The 20,561-nt window shown below is 43.3% G+C and overlaps 1 protein-coding gene across 1 annotated transcript in view; it reads left to right on the forward strand.

Annotated features, from left to right (window-relative positions):
• Positions 1-20,561, forward strand: part of Nox3 (NADPH oxidase 3) — a 61,073-nt gene that overhangs the window by 29,406 nt on the left and 11,106 nt on the right. Inside the window, exons 10-12 of the mRNA XM_076926529.1 lie at positions 527-689; positions 16,858-17,004; positions 20,342-20,466. Coding sequence (XP_076782644.1) covers positions 527-689; positions 16,858-17,004; positions 20,342-20,466 — 435 coding nt within the window. The remainder of the gene's footprint in view (positions 1-526; positions 690-16,857; positions 17,005-20,341; positions 20,467-20,561) is intronic.

Here is a 20,561-nt window from a genome sequence, read left to right on the forward strand (position 1 = left end):
GTTCTAAAGCTTACCCCAAGCTCTCTGAATAGAGCATCGTGTGTGTGTGTGTGTGTGTGTGAGAGAGAGAGAGAGAGAGAGAGAGAGACTCTGCACTGAGTAAACATGTTTAAGGGAAGGCCGGAAGTCAATGTCAGGTTGCCTCCTTAATTACTTCTCTACCCTATTTTTGGAGACAGTTTTTTATTTGCCTGAAACTTACCATTTGGATAGATTGGCTTGCCAGAAAGCTACAAGGATCTGCCTGTCTCTGCTTTCCCCACCCTGGGACTACACACTTGCTACCAATGCTTGGCTTTTTAAACAGGTCCTAGGAATTAAACTGAGGTCCTCATGCTTATGTAGCAAGCACTGAACTAACCAATTTATCCTTCTCCCCTCCCCAAAGAGAGAATCTTTAAATACCCCCAGTAACCTTCAGCCCACATTTGTTGACCCACCCTATGAAACCCACCAGCTTGGGATGTCTTTGTGTCCAAAAGGGAGACATTCTGAATGTCAACAGAACTGCATTATATGATTCCAGGCTGGCAGTGGACGGGCCCTTTGGAGGCTCTCTGGCAGACGTATTTCACTACCCTGTGAGCGTGTGCATTGCAGCGGGAATTGGAGTCACTCCTTTCGCCTCTCTTCTGAAGTCTGTGTGGTATAAGTGTTGTGAATCACAGAGCCTGCCTGGGCTGAGCAAGGTATGGAAAAATCGTTAGGTCACCCTTCCATGGAGCGAAAGGTTCAACACCCTTATATCTCTCCTTTGCCAATTCTTGGGGAGGATTTTAATTAACTATGAGGGATAAACTCAAGGATCCTTAACTATACTTATGTTCTTAAAAATCTCCATTCAGTGTTACATTTATGAGCAGGGTTATGTCTAATCTTGTTAAAGATGACAAGACATAAATTTTACTGCTTCATTGCCATTACAGGACATGTAATTGCTCATCTCGATAAAATGTGGACAGGCTGCAAATGGCTATGTGACTGGGCTGCAGTTAGTCATGTTAACAGGCGAGCTTCCCCCTCGCCTCTTTAGCTCCAGTCAGTGGTTGCAAACATCCAATTCCATCTTCCTGCCATGGCCTCTACTAGTAGACCTTGTTATTCTTCTCACAATGGTGTTGTCACAAGGCACCAAATCCCCCTTCGTGATTTCTTGTGTGTTCTTGGACTAGGCTTCTCCATTCCTTTGTAAAACCCAGTATGAGACACCACCTCATACTTGGACCCTGGCAAGGTGAAATGGGCCTTCTTTTCCATCCCCTGAAAGTTTGATAATTGACTCTGTAAGATACTCCGTAATTAACAGAAGAAAAGACACACCAATTTATTGATCCATAAGCTGATAGGAACCATACAAAGTTCAAAACACAGAAAGAGGCCAAGTGATTGGAGCTTCAATAGCCTTTTCTTTGGCTGCTATGGGGCTATGGGCAATTTTATAGTAAGTGATTTTTAGAGGAGACGAATGAGCCTAAAGAACAAGTACTTGGAGTGAAGCTCTCCCGTGTTCTGTCTATGGTCTCAATTCCATATTCTCTATGAGACTTGGTAGTTTAGAAAATCCAGCCTCTATGTCAACAGCAGAGGTCCACAGAAAGACCCTTCCCTTCCCTCAGAGGTGGAACAGTTGATCAAAGTCAGAGAAGCCTTGGTTCTCCTCAGCTTAAAGCACTCATCGTGCTGATATGCCACACTCTGGACTTTCATTCTCTGAACCTAAACCCTCTTAGGACCAGCATGGGGTATTTGCAACAGCAGAGGAAAGGTGGACGCGTGTCTTAAGGTTGCTATTGCTGTGACAAAATAATATGACTGAAAAGAGCTTGAGAAGAAAAAGATTTATTTCTTTTTAGAATTCCATGTAATAGTCCACCATAGAAAGAAGTCAGGGCAGGAAGTCAGGACCTGAAGCAGAAGCAGCTCATATCTTAACAGGCCAGGAAGCAGAGACTATACAGGATGCAAGAGCCTTAAGCTCCTCCCTCAACCCAACTCTTCTAGAAAGGTCTAACCTCCCAAAGATCCCACAACCTCTTAAAACAGCTAAGGACCAAGCATTCAAACACATGAGCCTGTGGAAAACATTTTACATTCACACTGCAACACAGTGCCTCTTCTAAGGGACATTAGTTGTATGATGTGATCTGCTAAAAAGAGTTGCATGGCCATATAACACCTAAGAATTGCTCCTTCAACATCTCATTCTAGAAGATTTGCATTATCTGCTACCTCTTCAGACAGGGTCGGCAGAAAAGAATCTCAGAAAGCCTTGCTCCACCCATTCTTCCAAACCCCATTTAACCATTGAACCATCATTGGCTACCTTCTCAGCAATTGTATTCTATGAAGCACTGAGAAAAATGTAACCCAAAGACCCCAAAATTGGTATCTTCCCCACTAAGAAGAGTAAAATTAACTGCTTCCTTAGGTTCAAAGTGACAGATGCTGGACATCTGTTTTTCCTCTGGTCTTGGTGCTGATCTTCACAGCTGGGGACCAGGTGTCAGAACACAAGAGCCTGCGAGTAACATTTCACACTCAGACTACAACACAGTATAAGAATTAAAGTTGTGTCTCCTGGATACAGACCTTGATGTTTAGAAAGAGTAGAGGGACCTTCCAAAAATATGCACAGACAATCAAAGGCAGAATCTAGATTCAGATTAGTTCTAGATCTATAACTAGTCTGACTAGTTTTTTGTATGTTGTAGAATCAGCACATAGTAGACATGATACCAAATGCCTGCAAACCCAGGTACGCAATACTACAGGATCTCTCTCTGTCTCTCTGTCTCTGTCTCTGTCTCTCTCTCTCTCTCTCGCTCTCGCTCTCGCTCTCTGTGTCCGTCTCTCTGTCTCTGTCTCTTTCTCTCTCTCTCACACACACACACACACATACACGCTCTCACTCTGTTTCTCTGTATGTGTGTATTTGTGCATGCATGCAGGCACGTGTGAATGCACACAATCCTGTAACTGCACCTGTAGACTCAAGTTTCAAGTACAGGTGCCTATGTTCCTAACACATGCATCAGGGCCAGAGTAAAGACCCAGATACCAGCCCTAAGATATCTCTACTTTCTGTTTGAGACAGGATCTCTCCTCAGCAGGCTATGGGGCCTGTAAGCTTCTAGGGATCCTTCTATCTTACTGGGATCACAGGTGCACACTGTCATACTGGATTTTTCTGGGTCACCGTCCTCAGCCCCTCATACCTGCAAGGCAATCACTTAACTGACTAAACCAACTCCGCAGCCCGACTCTTACTTATCAGAGAATCTATACCTGAAATTTTGCTCTCCCAGAGGCTCTGCCTGACAGCTTTCACTAAAGAAACATTACTTGCAATGCCTCCATTCACCTCTTTAGACTGGGAATCCTATTCCATCCAATGAAGAAGTAAGAATCCATATCAAACATGGAGTATTTTTTGTTTTGAAGAAAAAGGGGAAGGGGAGGGGGAGGGGGAGGGGAGGGGGAGGAGGAGGGGAAGGGGGAGGGGGAGGGGAGGGGGGAGGAGGAGGGGAAGGGGGAGGGGAGGGGGAGGGGGAGGGGAGGGGGGAGGAGGAGGGGAAGGGGGAGGGGGAGGGGAGGGGGAGGAGGAGGGGAAGGGGGAGGGGGAGGGGAGGGGGGAGGAGGAGGGAAAGGGGAAGGGAAGGGGAAAAGATTATTGTGAAATGCAGAATTGCTGTGCTGCTAGCAACTACCAGAACCAACCTAGAATTACTGAGGATTTTGTATCCAGACAGTATAGAGCTAGACATTGTACGTATTTTATACCACTCATGTCTTTAAAATAACTGCTCTTTAATTCCATTTTACAGAAGAAAAAAATAAACACCAATCTCAAAGCTAACAAGAATACTAGATTAGATTGTCTTAATTAAAATAGCTAATACCCTCAGTTTACCAATGAAGGACAGGAAACACAGAGGACAGATGACCAGTAGAACTAGAATTTGGATCTAGGGGTTTTTGGTACCCAAGCCACTCATTTATAATTGTTATTTGTTTTTATTGTATTGTGATAGGGTGGCACCACAGAATGCATGTAGCAGTCAGAGATAGCTGTTGAGAGTTGGTTATCTGTATCCATCATGGGTCCCAGGAATCATCAGACCTACACCCCGAGCACTTTCACCCACTGAGCCATCCCGATAGCCCCAAGCCTTTCTTTCCTTCAGAGCCTGTTTAGCAAAGCGAGCAGAATAGCCACTATACTGTAGGTTTGAATCCTACAGAGTGAAGCCATGTTCATTGTGGTCTTGCAGTCTGCCAAGGAAAACCTACCTATATAGGGGGCTCGGGTGCCAGTTTCCATATCACCCGAGTCACATCATGCTTCACACAGAGATGCTATAACATGTGAGCCTCACTTTCACTTCCCCACTCATGCAACATACATTCAGTACCTACTATAAGGCAGATTCTCTTGTGCTGACACGTGAGTCTCTCACATCTGCCATAGGGACACAGCCCACAACTGACTTAAAATAACTTCTCTGCTTTCCACCTCCCTTTCTTTGTGCTGTATTAGCTAGCTCCCTTCCTTGTATTAACATTCACAAAGCATCTTGGGGCTCTGAACACACTGTAAGTTCCTTAAAACCATCCTATCCTCTTCATTAGTCAATATGGAGTGCCCGTTTGCACTGGTGAGCCACCAGCTCAGCGCCAGAGTGTGCGATTCTCATTTCCACTTCAATACTCTCTGTTAAAAGAAATGGCAGTCTCATACTATTCAAAGGTTAGGCTGAAAAATTATGCTTAAGACCTAACTCCTAAGGGTTGCCCTGCCTAGTCACAGAGTTAAGATGTTATTGCTCTTTGAAGCAGCTGTGTGTGTGTTTCTGTGTGTGTCTGTGTATGTGTGTCTGTGTATGTCTGTGTGTGTGTCTGTGTATCTGTGTGTCTGTGTGTCTGTGTGTCTGTGTGTCTGTGTGTCTGTGTGTCTGTGTGTCTGTGTGTGTGCAGCTACCATCAGGCTTATACAGCTAATATTTGTCAGGGCTGCCTCCATGCTTTTGAGATATAAATACTACTCCTTCCACTGAAGAACTGTCAGCATCTATGTAATTTTGAAAGTGCAGCAGGCAAAGTGGTGTGCATTTATCTAACAGCATCTTCACAATTTTCGGTCTAGGCCACAGCTTCCAGATTGTTCTCGTTCATTACAGGAAGAGAAAAACAGCATAGAAACTCAGAGCTGAAATTTTCAGGGTAAATTGTTAACTGTGATTAAGTAGGATTTTTCCTGGATACAAAAAAAACAAAATCTGTCATAAAGGTACATGTTTCTGTGTTCAAGCCTCAGGTTGTACCTGCGCAGCAGAGAAAAACTGCTGCAGATTTTCTCCAGTGTTAATATTATACACAATATCTTCTCCTACCAATGTTCCTCCTCCTCTACCTGTTCCTCCTTCTCCTCCTCCTCTCCCTCCTCCTTTTCCTCCTCTTCCTCCTCATCTTCCTCCTCCTTTTCTTCCTCTTCATCCTCCTCCCCCTCTTCCTCTTCCTCTTCTTTCTTCTCTTCCTCCTCCTTCTCCCATTGATTTTTTTTTTTGAGACAGGGCTTATCACTGTAATCCAGATTGGCCTGGAACTCACGACATGGCCCAGGCTGGTCCCAAGCATCCAGCAATCATCTTGCCTCTGCCTCTTAAGTGCTAAGATTCCAGGTGTAAGTCACTACGTCCAGCTACACAGTAGCTTCTTCACCCTTCTCCTTTGCCGTGTAATTCTAAAATCCTTCCAGGATAAGGCAAGCTCCTAACCAAAAAGGTAGAGGTTGTTTCTTTGGCTGGTATAAAGAAGCACTGTCTATTTGAAACAAACAGTCTAAAATGTTTTTGTTTTGTTGTGATCTTTCAAGACATGATGCAAGTTGGGGAGATGATGCAGATTGGGGAGATGATGCAGGGGATGAAGTCTTTGCCACACAGGTGTGAGGACTTGAGTCTGACCTTCTGAAGCTCCAGAAATCCAAGCCTGGTCATGTGTGTCTGTAATCCTATTGTTCTTACTGTGAGATGGAAGGTAGAGATGGCAGATGCCTTGGAAGTTGAAAGGCCAGATAGCCTGGAGTATAGAATGACCCTGGTAGTAAACAAACTGGAAGGTGAAAACTTGAGCTAAGATTGTTCTCTGACCTACACACACACCCATGCATCTTCATTCATACACACAAACACCCAGCACATACACACAGATCATTATGATGAGGAGGAGGAGGGGGAAGAGGAGGAGGGGAAGAGGAAGATGAGGAGGAAAAGGAGGAGGAAGGAAAAAAAGAGGAGGATGTTGATGGTGATGGTGATGATTATTTAAAATAAAAAGATGGAGAGTAAATAGGCAGGGACAAATTGCGTAAGGAGGAAAATACCCGTAAGCATAATGGTGGATTGATTGAAAGAAGTGAAAATAAAAGTTGTTCTGCATTGGAGAGATATTTTTAGCACAGACCATCACTAGGTTGAAGGGAGACAAGAGCAATGACCCTGTGGGGTAAGGAAAGAGATGAGAGTCCGTGAGGAGGCTCTGGTGTAACATGGAGGAAGCCATGTGCTGAGAGTGTAAAGTCTTCAGACTCCTGGCTAATGGCGGTGATTAATTCTACATCACACCCAATTTGTGAGAAGAACTCTTGAAAAAAGTTAGGACAGTTTGCTTGTGCAAACTGTCAAGATGATGAATGAAATAGGTGTGTGTGAATGGGGAGGGGGCAGGCTGCTGACATAAATATATTGGCTTGTACATTTTAGCTCTCTTAATATCACCTCCGTGTAGACGGCTCCAAGGGAAGTGCCAACTGGGAGATACGGTTCATTTTCTTAACTGCATATGTAATCTTCAGAATACAATAAAATAGATTATAGAAAAGCTGAGATAATCTAATTCCTTCATAATTGTCTCTCTTCATCAGCTCAATAATAGATAATGGTGATAATGGGTATTTATAGTGTGTCCCGTGCAAAATGGCCTTTGGGTTCCTAACCTAATATAATAAACAGATAATTCAAATAAAAAGACAGCACGGGCCAGTGGGAGCAAGGCAAGGAGTCCAAGAAAGACAAAAAAATCCATACTCTGCTTAAAGATATTAATAAAACAAAGAGAGGCCTGCTCCCTTTCCTAATGAATGAAAAATGCATTTAATTTCATCCGTTTACTTTGAGAAATTCTCTACTTGCATCCTCCCTCACACTGGAGCTCCGGCTACTTCTGGACTTGATCATCTCCCCCAGCCACAGAGATCAACAATCAATTGAACAGGGTGGCTGAGCCCATGTTTGCCTTTCCTAAACCTTTGTAGGCACCCCACTTTTTATTAGGTGACCTCAAAGGACTCTAGTGCCCCACTAGGTCTTACTGTTGTCCTATGGGAAGGAGGCAGCCCTAACCCTTGCGGTGCCTTGATTTATTACACGTGCAAGCTTTGGTGATTATTCTCCTCGTGTAAGAAAAAATTTAAATAAAATGTATCTTTTAAAAGCTCCCTTTATTGATCTAAGTTCTCAAATTAAACCTAGCCCAGGAGGTCCCCAAGGAGTCTTCCTGAAGCTTGTCTCAACTCTATTGCTTTTCATTACTGTCACATGGTAGATGGAGTGGCTGGGGTTTTGTTTGTTTTTATCATGTATGTTATGAAGGTGTACCAAGAAGAGAGAGGAGCTGTAAGGTTTACTTTGGTTTGGGCCTCCATGATCCCATAGCTTGAAGCTCTGAACTGTCACCATCTAACAATCTCTTTCGTTTTACTGTTTGTTTTTATTTTTGCTTTGAGACAGGGCCTCAATATGTTGACCAGACTAGCCTCAAACCCACAGAGATCTACCTGTCTCTGCCTGCCAAGTGCACACCTGTATGTGGATGGAATGGCTGCTTTTACAAGTGTGTGTGTGTGTGTGTGTGTGTGTGTGTGTGTGTACACCAAGGAGGGAGAGCAGTTGTATCCTTTGAATTAAAAGTGTGTGCCACCACACCCAGCTGTATCTCATTTTCTTTTGGTGACTTTGGGTACTCTATAGAATACCAGCCCACCATCCAGATAATCACTGGCGAATGCTTCCGTGAGGATTAATAACTACAATTACAGCAGTCACAAAGATGTCTAGTCACGGGTCAGATGACAAACTTGTAATAAAGTTCTAAAATAGATAACATGCAGAATAGCTTTAAGAAGAAAAGAATCTTACGGGTGAAAAAAAATGATTTACAGTAGCCAATCTTAGTCTTATTAATAGTAGACCATAAAAATAATTTTATAATTTTACTGCTTTAAAGCAGTACATTTTACATGTTGGAAAGTCTTATAAAAAAAGAAATTTGGGTTATTATTATTATTATTATTATTATTATTATTATTATTATTCATCTCTGTTATATTCACTCAGGATTGTTCTGACAGTAACAACAGCAAAATAGAACCTGGGAGATAATAGCAGCTGTTTACTGGGGAGATGCTACATTTTCTAAATGGCATTGCAGTCTCTGTCTTCCCAAGGATAAACGTTCTTATTTCTCACAGTTGTCACTATCTCCATCCCAGAACTGCCATGGAGCTTCTCTTTGTTCTGTATCTTATGTCCAGTGTAGAGACTGAGGTGAACTGTCCAAATGGAAACAGACCACACTGCTACCCCACAGCCCTGCTCCTTGGGAAGAGGCCATGGTCAAAGTAGCAAGACCGAGGCCCTCTGTGGAATGCTGCCACAGGAATTGGGCACACACAGAGCCCGGGGTGCACTTTGCCTAGTTGAAGGGATCCTCTTGGAGAACTAGGTCATGTAATTCATACCGAAGTTTCCATTCTAAGACTCAAAGGGCTTTTCCTGCTCTCACTGGCCATCTCTACAATTATTTATTACTTAATGAGAAAAAGACCAAGAAAGGCCAGTGTCCCTGCTTGCTCTGTGGTATAAACACATTGTGCTTATTTTGCTCGCTTCTCCAATGACATGAGGGGACTACCAATGGTGTCAAACATGTTAGCACCTACAGTTTCCCTCAGACACTGACAGGCTAGACTCTATTCTCACAGACACATCACGTGTGGTACTACGTTTATGGATATTTTGCCTACACAGTAAGAGAGGCTTTAACTAAACAGCCTTCCCCAATTCCACAGAGCCTACATGGTGAGGCCAGATTGCAGGACAAGTCACAAAACCTTGGACCCTGTTATATTTAGTGTTGCGCTTCTTTCTATATTTGTGTCCTCCTGGATACTCCCCTGCTTTCCAGTGGGTTATAAATGAATACTTCTCCCATTCATTCTTGGTTAACCAACTTGGGGCCTAAGGAATAGCATGTTACATATGTAACTGAGCTGTTGTGTGGACTTCTGAGATAGTATATCCTAGAAATATTATACTCTGGAAAATCCATGAGGCCAAATAGAAAGATAAATTAGCAACATTTCCTTTCTTGTTTTATTTTCGTTTATAAATATTTTTTTTGCAAAGATCTATTTCCTACTAACTCTGGATCGTCCTGACCATTACACAAGTGTCACTCAAGAACATTTACAGAGGAGCCTGGGCTTTGGAACATGGAAAGGAGTTGAGACAGGACAGAGTACACCATTATGTATGTGGCTCAGACCCAGGCTTCCATGACAGACATACATGTGAGTTGGATCAGACTGCAAGTGCCCACAAAGGATAGAACAGTGAAGACCTATTCCAGGCCATGTGCTCAGAGAACTGCATGGTCGCAGAATGAATCCCTACAACACCTGAGCCTACACTGTCTCTCCAAAAAATGTGGGGTAGCCCTTGTTGCCACGGAAGTTCAAAACTTTATTTTACTGACTTTCTGCTCACTAAAATCTTTTAACCTTGGGTATTTCAGACCTCTAATATCTACCATGAGTTTTCAAAGCCAAGCTTTGTGCAGGGAGCTGATTTTAGGTTTGTTTTATTTTTGGAGACTAAGGTGGGGAAGGCACAGATCACAGAGCCACAGCCCATTGTTTGGGGCATTTGTTCTTCCAGTGACCTCATCCTTTCTCCTGGGCTAAATACAGGGGTGGAATTCTGATGTCTCTTCACAGTAAGTGTCCCTGCCATCAGAAACATGAAAGAGTGTGCAAGTAAATAGCCCTTTCTTCTGTTCAAAGTTTCCTCTTTCCTTTGTCTGCCTGAAGCACTTCTACGGGGCCAATGCATTTGCTCTCCATTGCCTCTTGCACCAAAGAGGCCGATGTCCCCACAAGTCGATTATGGAGGGGGAGCTCACAAGGCAACAACAAGGGAGCAAAGTCTTGAAAGGCCTCACAAACTCTAAGGATACTGGCTCACCGTATGCCCTGAGAAAGCAAGGACAAGAATAATTTCTATCTGAAAAAAAAAAAAAAAAGATTATAGCATGGAGAAAGTTAAGATGCGGGCATCTTCTCAGGTAAGAAGGGTCAGAACAGGCTCTGATACGAGTTTTTATTGTTGTTGTTTTAATTATTATTTTTGGAACACCAGGCTAAAAAGCCATTAATGCTCAGAGTTTAATGAATCTCATGGGGGCTTAGAAGATGATGCTGAGGGAGATGTAAATTGTGGACACATTGCTCGTGAGGTTTTAGAAGACAGAATTTAATTAATAACTAGACAGTGGGTCATTTGGTGTGATATTTTGGCTATGAATTGTGACCGCTGGTCATGCTGGAGCTGAAGAAACAGCCATGATTGTCCAAAGGGTGTGGTTTCACTGAGATAAAACCAAGTACTTTTCTCTAGGGCAGTGGACACTGGCCATCTGGGGCTACAGAGTCAGCTATGATGAATCAGAGGTCAGCGGGTGTGCACCATATGGGTGATATCTTGGAAGTGTTTCCTCAGGGTCAGCCCACAGAAGCTGTGGTCCACAGCTGCATCTCAAACCTGTAACTGAACCTGGCACTGGGTAAGAGTCATCCACCTAGTAGTAATTTCGAAGACATAAGAGATGCAAGACTAGGGAGTCAGGAAAACTGGTTAAGGCCTGCAGTGTGTGCCAGGATCACACTGAAAGGTCATTAGGGAAGTTACAGCCTTAGTTGCAGTGGAGAGGAGGCCCCAGGATATCAGAGTTGCCAAGACTGTAAGACTAAGTGGGTGTGGAGTAGACCCTGAGACAGACTGAGCCAAGCTCTGTGTTCTGAGGTCAAAGAAGTGGAGAAATGACGGTTTCCCAAGCTCTCTAGAACCTGTAAGCTCATGAGTGGGTTCAAGATTTTGGACACAGAGCTGCAGACCTTAAATTTATGCTGCAGAATTTGGGTATTGCTTCTCTCTCTCTCTCTCTCCCTCTCTCCTTCTCTCTCTCTCTCTCTCCCTCAGTCTCTCTCCCTCTCTCCTTCTCTCTCTCTCTCTCTCTCTCTCTCTCTCTCCCTCAGTCTCTCTCCCTCTCTCCTTCTCTCTCTCTCTCTCTCTCTCTCTCTCTCTCTCTCCCTCAGTCTCTCTCCCTCTCTCCTTCTCTCTCTCTCTCTCTCTCTCTCTCTCTCTCTCTCTCTCTCTCTCTCCTTTCCTCTCTCTCCCCTCCTATATTTTTTTCCTTTTATTAAAAATATATCGTGACTGTGGTTTCCTCTCCCTCTACTCCTCCTAGTTCCTCTCCTCCTCCCGTACTATCCAGATCTTCTCCTTTGCTGTCTCTCATTAGGCTTCTAAGAGATCATAATAAAGTACAGCAAAATAAAAATATAATAAGAGAAAACAAAAACTATCCTATAGAAGTTGGACAAGGCAGACCAACAGAAGAAGAGCCTAAAAGAAGGCACAATGATCAGACCCCTTCACTACCACTCTAGGAATCACATAAAAATCACTAAACTGGAAGTCATAATATATACACAGAAGACCAGCCAGACTCTGTACATGTTACTTCAGTCTCCGTGCGAGGGTCTTGTTCTCATGCCCTTTCTCCCCTCTGGCTCTTATACTCTTTCTGACTCCTCTCTTCTATAGATTTTCCTGAGCTCTGAGGAAAGGGATTTGATAGAAACATCCCAATTAGGGTTGAGTGTTCCAAGGTCTGCCACTTTCTCTGTCTCTCTCTCTCTATCTTTCTCTGACTCTCTGTCTCTCTCTCTCTCTCTGTCTCTCTCTGTCTCTCTCTCTCTCTGTCTCTCTCTGTCTCTCTGTCTCTCTCTCTGTCTCTCTCTCTCTGTCTCTCTGTCTCTCTCTGTCTCTCTCTCTCTGTCTGTCTCTCTCTCTCTCTCTCTCTCTCTCTCTCTATATATATATATATATATATGCATGTATGTATGTATGCATGTATGTATGTGGGGGGGGGATGGTTCTTTGCATTTGTTCTCGTCTACTGCAGGAGGAAGTTTCTCTGATGATGGCTGAGCAAGGCACTGGTCTATGAGTGTAGCAGAATGTCACTAGAAGTCATTTTATCACTACCTTTTTCTATTTTTGTTTTTGTTTGAAGACCACTAATATTTGATCCCTGGACAATCTAGTCTCTGATTCTTGGTCACCTAAGCAGTATTAGATATCTGTTCCGTCTTGGGAGTGGGCCTTCCGTCAAATCAGTTATTGGTTGGTTACTACCATGAGCTTTGTGCCACTATTGCCCCAGTATATCTTGCAGGCAGTACACCCATTATAGATCAAAGAATTTATGGTTGGCTCGGTGTGTATATTTCTTTATTTTTAGTAGTGTGCAGAGTACATTCCTGTATCAAAGATGCTGAGACATAGGGATGAAGGTTCTATGTAGGCGCTAGTTTGGCTTTTCCATGTTCATGAGTTGTATAGGTTGTGTCTTAGCAATTGGGCCTGGCTGTCAGATAGTGAAGAACAACCTATTGTCTTGAAAACAGTTTCAGTTGTTGGAGCTTCCCATGAGACCTCCTTTGGCCAACAATTCAATTACTCGTTACCCAATTCTGGTACTGGAAGCTTCATTTGAACACAAAAGTTGGGACTCTGTTTCTCTCAATTTGGTGATTTCTTTTAGATAGCATTCATATAGGTATGTATTTTATGAAGTTTCTACTGTATTATATTTCAATACTACCCCTACAAATGGCCTTTAATTTTAGCTGTCTCCCTGTATTTCTCCTTGTTCCTCCTCCTCCATCCCCTTTCCCATTTGATCCTCCCATTCCAGCCCACCCACCCGTCCACCCATTATTATCTCCTTTTCCTAATTAAATCTATCTTTCCCCTCTGGTCTGTTGTCCTATGCTGACCTTCTTTAGTTCTATTGAGTTTAGTTGGTTATAATGGACTTCACAGTTAATATGCACATATAAGCAATACTTACCATTATTTGCCTTTCTTGGGTCTGGAATACCCCACTCCAGATGATTTTTTTTTTCTAGTTCAATCAGAACTAGAAAAAAATTTGCCTGCAAATTTCATGGCATCGTTTTTTTTAATGGCTGAGTAATACTCCACTCACTGTGCAAATGTACCACATTTTTTTAAAATCCATTCTTCTGTTGAAGGACATCGAGGTTGTTCCAGTTTCTGGATATTACAATTAGAGCAGCAATGAACATGGTTGATCAAGTGCCTTGTGATAATGAAGCATCTTTTGGGTACATGCCCAAGAGTTATATAGCTGGATCTTAAGGTAGATCAATTTCCATCTTCCTGGAGAACCTCCACACTGATGTCCATAGTGGCTGTACAATTTTGCACTCCCACTATCAATGGATGAGTGCCCCCTTACTCCATATCCCAATCTGTTTTTTATACCCAGTTCTTCCCTTTTGCAATAACAGCATATATAACTTGTTTATAATTTTATAAAAGCCCACTGTTAAGAGATTGTAGACTTTTAAAAGAGAAGTTAAACTTTTAAAGCATTGGAACTTTTAAAGACTGTAGAGCTTTTAAATGAAGACTTGTCTGTATACTTTAATATTAACATGAGATCTTGGGAATAAAAAAGAAACGATATGGTTTAATAGCAATATGTTTGTGTTGACAAGGGATGAAATGTCTTGGTTGGGCTTAATTTTCAACTTGACACAGCCAGAAGTCATCTGAAAGGAGAAAACTCAGTGAAAAAAAAAAAAAACTGCCTGGATCAGGTTGGTCTGTGACCACATCTGTGAGAAATTGCCTTGATTATTAACTGATGCACAGTGGCCCAGCCTATTATGGGCAGATGGTGCTGGACTACATAAAAAAGGCTAGTTCAGCATGAGCTAGTGAGTGAGCCAGAGAGCAAGTCAGCCAGCAGTGTTCCTCCAGGGTTCCTGCTTCAAGACCCTGCCTGGGCCCTTGCCTTGATGCCTCTCAGTAATGGGTGGTGACCTGAAAAGCCAGACCAACCTTCCCTTCATCATGTTTCTTTTGATTTGAGTGTTTTATCACAGCAATGACATAAAACTAGAACACCATCTGACACCTCCCCGCCATGGTTGTATCCAAGTGTCTCCATCTCAGCGAGGTCTCCCTTTACCATTGTGACCTTTTCAGACTGCCTCATTTCTACACTGCACAGATTACCATTAAACATAGTCTATTATGTATTTATACATCACTCTTCTTCTCCAAGACACAAACTCGATGGAGATAGGCTGTGTGTGTGTGTGTGTGTGTGTGTGTGTGTGTGTGTGTGTGTGTCTGTCTGTCTGCCTGCCTGCCTGCCTGTGTGTCTGTGTGTGTCTGTCTGTCTCTGTGTCTGTCTGTCCATCCATCTGTCTGTTATCTTGTTCACGACCATTGTTTCAGAGTGTAATTTGGTATCTACCCATAGTAAGCATTGTGAGTAGGTAGGTAGTACTGCCTTCTGTTCATGAGGACTCTTGAGATACTCATCATTAGGTGCTTTAGGCTCTGTTCCACTTTAAAGCTACCTGGAAGGACTATGGCCTATACTCCAAGAAGGATGTATACACAGCCAGGAAGATGGGAGATGTCTTTTAGGGATAGTGATTATTCTTAAGGTGTACAGCAGTGCTTCTCAACCCTCCTAATGTTGTGACCCTTTAATACACTTCCTCGTGTTGTGGTGACCCCAACCATAAAATTATTTCTATTGCTCCTTTATAGCTGTAATGTCACTAGTTATGAATTGTAGTGTAAATATCTGATATGCAAGATATCTGATACGTGACCTCCCCCAAAAGGGATCCAGACATACAAGCTGACAACCACTGTTTTAAGGGATTTCTCCTTGAATTAATATTTTGAGGTTTCCAGGAGCTGTCCAGCAAATATGTAACTTCCGATTCTGAGATGAAGGTCATAGATTCTGACCTCCTGTTCTTCCTGACTGCTAACACTACACGCTACTGCATAAATCTGAAGAGAATGGGCAAGACGGTCAACCTTGGAATACATTCCATAGTTTTCTTTTCCTTGAAATACTAGTTAAATTTCATTTATAAATCTGATTATATGGTGGTGTCCTTGCAAACTGCCTGAGCGAGAGGGGGGGGAAGAGGAGGGGCAGGGGGAGAGGGAGAGGGAGAGGCAGAGGGAGAGGCAGAGGGAGAGTGGGAGAGGGGGAGAGGGGGGAGAGGGGGGAGAGAGGGGGAGAGAGGAGGGAGAGAGGAGGGGGAGCGGGGGAGTGGGGAGAGAGAGATGGGGAGAGAGAGAGGGGGAGAGAGAGCGAGGGGAGAGAGAGAGAGGGGGAGAGAGGGGGGGAGAGAGAGAGGGGGGGAGAGAGGGAGGGGGAGAGGGGGGGGGGCGAGAGCGAGGGGGGGAGAGAGAGAGGGGGGAGAGAGGGGGGAAAGAGAGGGAGGGGGAGAGAGAGGGGGGAGAGAGGGGGGAGAGAGAGAGGGGGAGAGAGAGGGAGAGAGGGGCAGAGGGGGGAGAGAGGGGGGGAGAGGGGGGGAGAGGGGGAGAGGGGGAGAGGGGGGAGAGGGGGAGAGGGGGAGAGGGGGAGAGGGGGAGAGGGGGAGAGGGGGGAGAGGGGGAGAGGGGGAGAGAGAGGCAAGCACTGGCTATCAGAGGGTTTGTTTCAGATGCTAACATACCAGACAGCACCTGCAGTGCAGACTAGGTCCCATAGACACTGTTGAGCCCCCTCAGAAATCCCTTTGGGTGAACAGCAGAGAGTAGACATGTGAGAGGAAAAACCCAATATAATTAACAGATTTGTCTCCCCTGGTTTCTTCTAGCTAGATGCAATTATCTAAAACGCAAAGCTTAAAGCTAAGCCTTTCTTTTAGCAAACCCAAGCTGCTTGTCACCTGCCATTTGCTCAACACACAGTGTTTTTAAATAAATAAATAAATAAATAAATAAATAACCAAAACCCCTTCCCAGAAACAATTTCACTGCATGGGTCAACACATAGCCATGACCTCCACCCACCTGCTGTGGAGGGCACTGATATGTCTCACTGAAGGGAAATCTCATGTCTTATGAGACTGCATTCTGTAATTACCGTAATCTCCACTCTCAAGAGGCTGGAGCTGGTGAAGTGGATTAGTGCCCGAGCCTCTGGGGGTAGATGGTCTCTGGAGAAGAGAGTCGAAATCTCAAGCTTAGGTCATAAGCAAAGATGAAGGGGGGATGGTCTAGTGGCTGATCCCCTTTGAGGAGTAATGAAAGGCACAGCGAGTCATGATTATTAATCTTGTTCAGAAGAAGCTCGGCCAGAAGCATGGAAAGTTGATTCACATCCAAAGAGGTTGGCACAGTCCGCAGAAACCCTGACTCCATGAATTCACTCTGGGCCTTTTCGAACACAATGGGATTTATTTTTTTCTCCCAAGAGAAATCTCAGTGTGCCGGTTTGTTCACTGATAGAGGAAAACGTATGATTTCGCACAAGTACCCACTTGGGCTCAAATAATCAAATAATCAAATAATCAAATAATTTAATGGATGTAAAGTAGCCTGTTATTATCAGCACATTATGAAAAGGGGAACAGATACAGCCTCCTGTCTTCTCTCCTGACAGGTGTACTTCTATTGGATCTGCCGGGATGCCGGATCATTTGAGTGGTTTGCTGACCTGTTACTTTCACTGGAAACACGGATGAGTGAACAAGGGAAGGCTCATTTGCTGAGCTACCATATATATCTCACTGGCTGGGATGAAAACCAGGTATCAGTAAAACCTGGGGTTTCCGTTACTGCTTCCATTCTTCAAAGAAACCCATTTCTGTAACGAGCTGGGGGTTTATCAGGCAGCAGCAAAAAATTATCCTAAAGTTCTTAAAGAGGAGAGAGGAATGGAATCAAGCCAGACTGAAAACAACTTCTCAAGCTGTAGCAATTAAAAGACCTCTAGCTGTTGGGGAATAAACGACAATCCAGATATTAGGAATCTTAAAGTTCAAATTTGCCATTTGGATAGCGGAATCAGTGTCCTTGTCATTAATTGGCCGCGTCATCTGCTGAATTCCTAATTGCTTCTGATTCTAGGCTGCTTAGAGGAAAACAGAAAAGATTCCATGTTGTTCCTCTGCAGTCTATCATATTGCAAAGCATGTGAGTCAGAAAATGACTCTGGATGTGTGATTTGCATAGAGAGCTCTTTCTCTTAGGGGATTCTCAGAAAACACTCACTCTGTACCTTACCAGTACTGAGATGGCCTTCTGCTCGGGTAGGTGTTCTACAAGCCATTGTAGTAATGAAATATAAAACCTAAGTTTGACAAAAAGTGATGTGTGTCAACACACTGACAGTACTCTTTCAATCCTGATAAAAGCTACCATGGTTGGGGTATAAATGAATGATGACTAGGGGCATCAGAGTCCAGTTGGAATCTCCAAACATTGGAGATAACAAAGCCCTTACACTAGTTTATGAAAGACATGTTTTAAACCATGATTTTGAGGATGATATCAGATGGTACCCTTAATATTCATGATTAAGAAAAATAGGTTTAGGCCAAGGAACTTTGTACCATTCACTAAATGTATAGATGATTACTCTACAGGTTCTGCAAATAAATGTCTCTCTCTCTCTCTCTCTCTCTCTCTCTCTCTCTCTACCTCCCAACATTGTTATAACTTGGCTCTCTCTTCTTCTGTAAGTGAGTAAGACTCTGCTGGAGGTTCAGAATATGTTTTGGATTTTTATGGTCCTAATTCCAATCCTTCTTAAATATTTAACCCTCTGGAATAATTTGAAATTGCAGGTCTCTTGGGAACTGGGCTTGATAGATCTTAATGAATTATATGGTGTTAACTAGGTTCTCCAAACAAATGTTTTCCATATCCAGACAAGATTTAGATTTTTGACTGCTGATCCATTTGGTGAAGCACAGACCTTTGTCTTTTGCTTCTGAGCCCCCGTTCTTCCACTGCTGAAGTAAATTGGTCCCAAGTGTTCACTTAGTCAATCTCTGTCGCTTGGGAGATTTGGAACTCGGAAGTGGATTTTGTGACAGCACAACACTGCCCTGCCCTATCTTTGCCCCTTTCAAAACTGAGATGTAAAATATCCTCTTTTTTTTTCCCTAAATGAAAGTAAATTAAAGGTGATAGCTTCTTAAGTTTTCCCACGGCATGTCAGAAATTCTTCACACTTCTAGATTTCAAGCAGGAAATCGCTAATCTCGACATTTAAGGAGAAGAAAGAGTTGGTGCACTTCTGTCAGTTAACTCAAGCACTGAGGGGCTGTTTTAGAAATAGCCCATTCTTAAACTGAATCCAACAACCTCAAAGTGGCAAATTGACAAGAACAGAAGGGACAGATGGGAGAGGTATTACGAAGGGCAACTCAAAAGAGTTGGAGATTAATTGAACAGTGGGCTGTGAAATATGGAACAGATATAATTACAAATGTTTGAATAACCAGGGATTGGGCGTGTTCCCACCATCATAACTAGAGAAGGCATCCCCCCACCCCCATTAGATAATACCATAATGTCTTAACAAGCACTTTAAGGACCTTCATAACCTAACCTGTTTCAAGGCGAGCCTCACTGTTTTCCTACGATCACAGAGATGTCAACTAATGGGTGCTAATGCATCCTACTATGTGCATTTAGGCTTTCAAGTCTTTTGCTTCTGGTGGTTCCACTTTCTGACATGTCAATCCAGACCCTCCTCCATTTCCCCATCCTCACACAGCATGGAGTACTGTTCCCAAACTCTTTTGCAATACAAACATTGTCACCTAAGGCCAGACTTGCTTGACAGCTGTATCTGCAACCTGACATTCTGAAGGTTAGTCGGTCCTTGTTTGACAGTCTGTTAGAGCAGCTACCGTAACTTGGATGGGAACCTCCAGCACGAGCTGCCTTCTTGAACTAGGAAAAGAATCAACCATTCAGGCAAGTCATACTCAAAGCAGGTAGCTGGAGCACAAGTGGGGCTGATATTCAAATTGCCGAAGCTAGCAAGATTTAGAGTGTGAGAGAAAAACTGAGAGTTTTCTCAGTGAGTTCCAGAGCTGATGGTTCTCAGGAACAGTGCAGAGCACATATACCTGAGGCCGGAGGAACACGGTAGCTTCTAGAATTCACAGCAGCTAAAGTCAATGGTAGAGCCCGAGTACATGTTCATGATGAGTATTGTGTCTGGGCTCCTATATGCGAGCCTCTGATTACATGGATGAATTCACTGGGTTTGAAGCCAGTCACTTGCAGAGCTCCAATCGGACACCTATTGTTCTCTGTCACCAAAATCACATCACCAACTTCTCGTGTAGCCCCCAAGCACTTGAAACCTAATACTCTACAGTTGGCTATTCGTATTGTTGAGTTCCACATCTCTGTGTTCAACCAAGGACTGAAAATATTGGGAAGAAAAGTACATCTGTGCTGAAAACATATGTCCATCTTATTTCTTTACATTATTCCCTAAACAATACAGGACAACTCTTTTCCTAGTTGTTGTATAGTAACGCTTTATCATTTAAAGTGTATGAGAGGAGGCGAGTAGCTTATACACAATTCTTTTGAACCTCTGAAGACTTTGATATCTGGGGAAGGGGACAATCCTAATTTTTTAGAATGACTGTCCATCAAACCAGGTCAACTCAATAGGCAGATCTGATGGTAAGACCCAGCTTCCTCCTGGGTACTTCATAGGCCATTAGTCTGCAAATGCCCTTCCCAAATCCCCTGGATTAAATGAATGGGAACAGTATAAGAAGATTGATTTTTGAGAAGTTTTGCAGGAAGAAAACTAACTAGTTCAGTGTTTTCCTTTAACAATATTTATTGTATTACCCTCATCCTTTAAAAAAAATCTTCCCAAGCTATGATTTTGCATATGTACTATGTACAAGAAAGTGTTTTGTCCCAACAAGAATAAATACAAAGACAGATGAGACCTGATACGTGTCCTAAAGCACAACCTTGGAGGCAGCTGTTAATAAAGCATTTCAAGCCGTGTTTAAAGTGATGATGGTGAGTTCATCTCTTATTTATTGATGGCTCTCATGCTTTTTTTCAAATGTCATCTGATACTACAATTTTTAATTTAGGCAATTCACATAGCTTTACACTGGGATGAAAGTCTGGACGTGATAACAGGCTTAAAGCAGAAGACCTTCTATGGGCGACCCAACTGGAATGATGAATTCAAGCAGATTGCCTACAATCACCCCAGGTGAGCAAAGCAAGTTCTCTTCCTGTCTCCTCTGCCTGTCAGGATCCTCCCTGAAGTCCAGGCAAGCTGTCACTGCGGGGGGAAAAAGTTAATCT

The sequence above is a fragment of the Arvicanthis niloticus genome, chromosome 28 (assembly GCF_011762505.2).
Source record: "Arvicanthis niloticus isolate mArvNil1 chromosome 28, mArvNil1.pat.X, whole genome shotgun sequence".
Taxonomy (NCBI): domain Eukaryota; kingdom Metazoa; phylum Chordata; class Mammalia; order Rodentia; family Muridae; genus Arvicanthis; species Arvicanthis niloticus.